Source organism: Cyprinodon variegatus, unplaced genomic scaffold, assembly GCF_000732505.1.
Source record: "Cyprinodon variegatus isolate N-32 unplaced genomic scaffold, C_variegatus-1.0 Scaffold855, whole genome shotgun sequence".
Classification (NCBI taxonomy): Eukaryota; Metazoa; Chordata; class Actinopteri; order Cyprinodontiformes; family Cyprinodontidae; genus Cyprinodon; species Cyprinodon variegatus.
In genome coordinates, this window is record NW_015151308.1 from 67,203 (window position 1) to 68,721 (window position 1,519).

General features: G+C 40.9%; 1 protein-coding gene across 1 annotated transcript in view; it reads left to right on the plus strand.

Annotated features, from left to right (window-relative positions):
- Positions 1-698, plus strand: part of LOC107099289 (protein PRRC1-like) — a 4,509-nt gene extending 3,811 nt beyond the window's left edge. The window contains exon 2 of the mRNA XM_015397345.1: positions 174-698. Within this exon, the coding sequence (XP_015252831.1) occupies positions 174-383 (210 nt within the window). The 3' untranslated portion in view covers positions 384-698. The remainder of the gene's footprint in view (positions 1-173) is intronic.
- The last annotated feature ends 821 nt before the right edge of the window (positions 699-1,519 follow it).

Here is a 1,519-nt window from a genome sequence, read left to right on the forward strand (position 1 = left end):
TTGTGATTTGAGTTTTTAACCTTTTGGATCAAATAAATGTTGCCTTATTGAAATAGTTTTGGATGCTTTGTTTTATAGAAAGTTTACATCTTAAAAATGTTTTGCTTGTCTAACTACAGGTGATTTGGTATAAAGCGGTAAAGTCACTAGCATAGACCTTTTTGTTCCCACAGGCTCAGTCCCGGACCCCTCCTGACTACAGCCTGCGTTGGTCCGGTCTGGCTGTGACGGTGGGGGAGGTCCTGGAGCACGGTCTGCCCAACATTAACAGGACAGACTGGCATCAGTCTGTGACGGGGCTGAGCCAACGTCACATGATCCAGAGCGCGGCCAAAGCTCTGGCTGGAATCTACAAACAGAAACTTCCTTCCTGGATGGAATGAGGCTGATGAAGATAACCGCTAACGTTCCTCTCTTTGTTTTAGATCCATTGCTTTGTGCCAACAGAGATTATCTCAGTTCATTTTTAATTTTTATGATTTCAACTCAGTCTTTTGTTGAAGTATTGCGCTTTGAAAAAGTAAACAATTGACAATCAGTATGTATTCTAGATGGGTCACTGTCTAGTATTTTTAAAGCATAGTGCCAGTTTTCTGACACTGTCTGCCATGTAAATAAAAATGCAAACCCTTACAATGATTTTCATAAGTTGATGAATTGAAAATAAATGTACGTTTTCCCATTTTCCCCTAACGGTTGTTTTCTGACATTCAACATAGTCTGGAGTTTCCTCCTTTGCACTGAAATGTGCTTTCATGTACGATCTGGTGGAGCCAACAGAATTGACAAAGAGTTGCCTTCCAGTTGAAGCCTGTTTATGGTAGGATGATCCACTGGTTTAGATCCACTGGTTTAGATCCACTGGTTTAGATACGTGGATGACACTTTGGTAAAATCCAGCTAGAGGAAGTGGAAGCTTTCACCAAACACATCAGCTCTGTCGACCATAACATCAGATTCACCAGAGAGGACGCCGAGGACAACAAACCACCTTCTGGTTTTCTTAATGTTTTTATATTTCTCATGCATTGGATGCCCTAAAATTGAGTTTTGGTGGACAGAAAAAAAATTAAATTAAAACAATTTTTCCTTGTATGCAGACGCGATGTGCTACAGTCAGTGTGCCATGAATACATTCTCTGTTCAGTGGATCATTTTGCTATCAACACTATTTTATATCATTTCTCACAAAACAGTAAGAATATGTTTCAAAGTTTCCTTTTTTGTTCATATTTCAATCCGTTTTCTCATCAGTATGCCAGAGTTTAGGGTGATGCATGCTGCAGCGACAGGAAGGTCATTCTCAGCAGGCAGGTATTTCAGGAATGACTCCAGTGTCGTGCAAAGGTAGGGATCCCTGCCAGAAATGGTGTCCCCCTCGCTGGGAGCAGGAGCTGATGGCGTTCACTCCACCTCGGTTCCATAACAAGTACAACAGTAGAACAAAGGATAAAGTAATCTTTCTGCTGGGTGTAGCCTATAATATGTATACGTACGCTCCATTTACTAGTTTATTTTT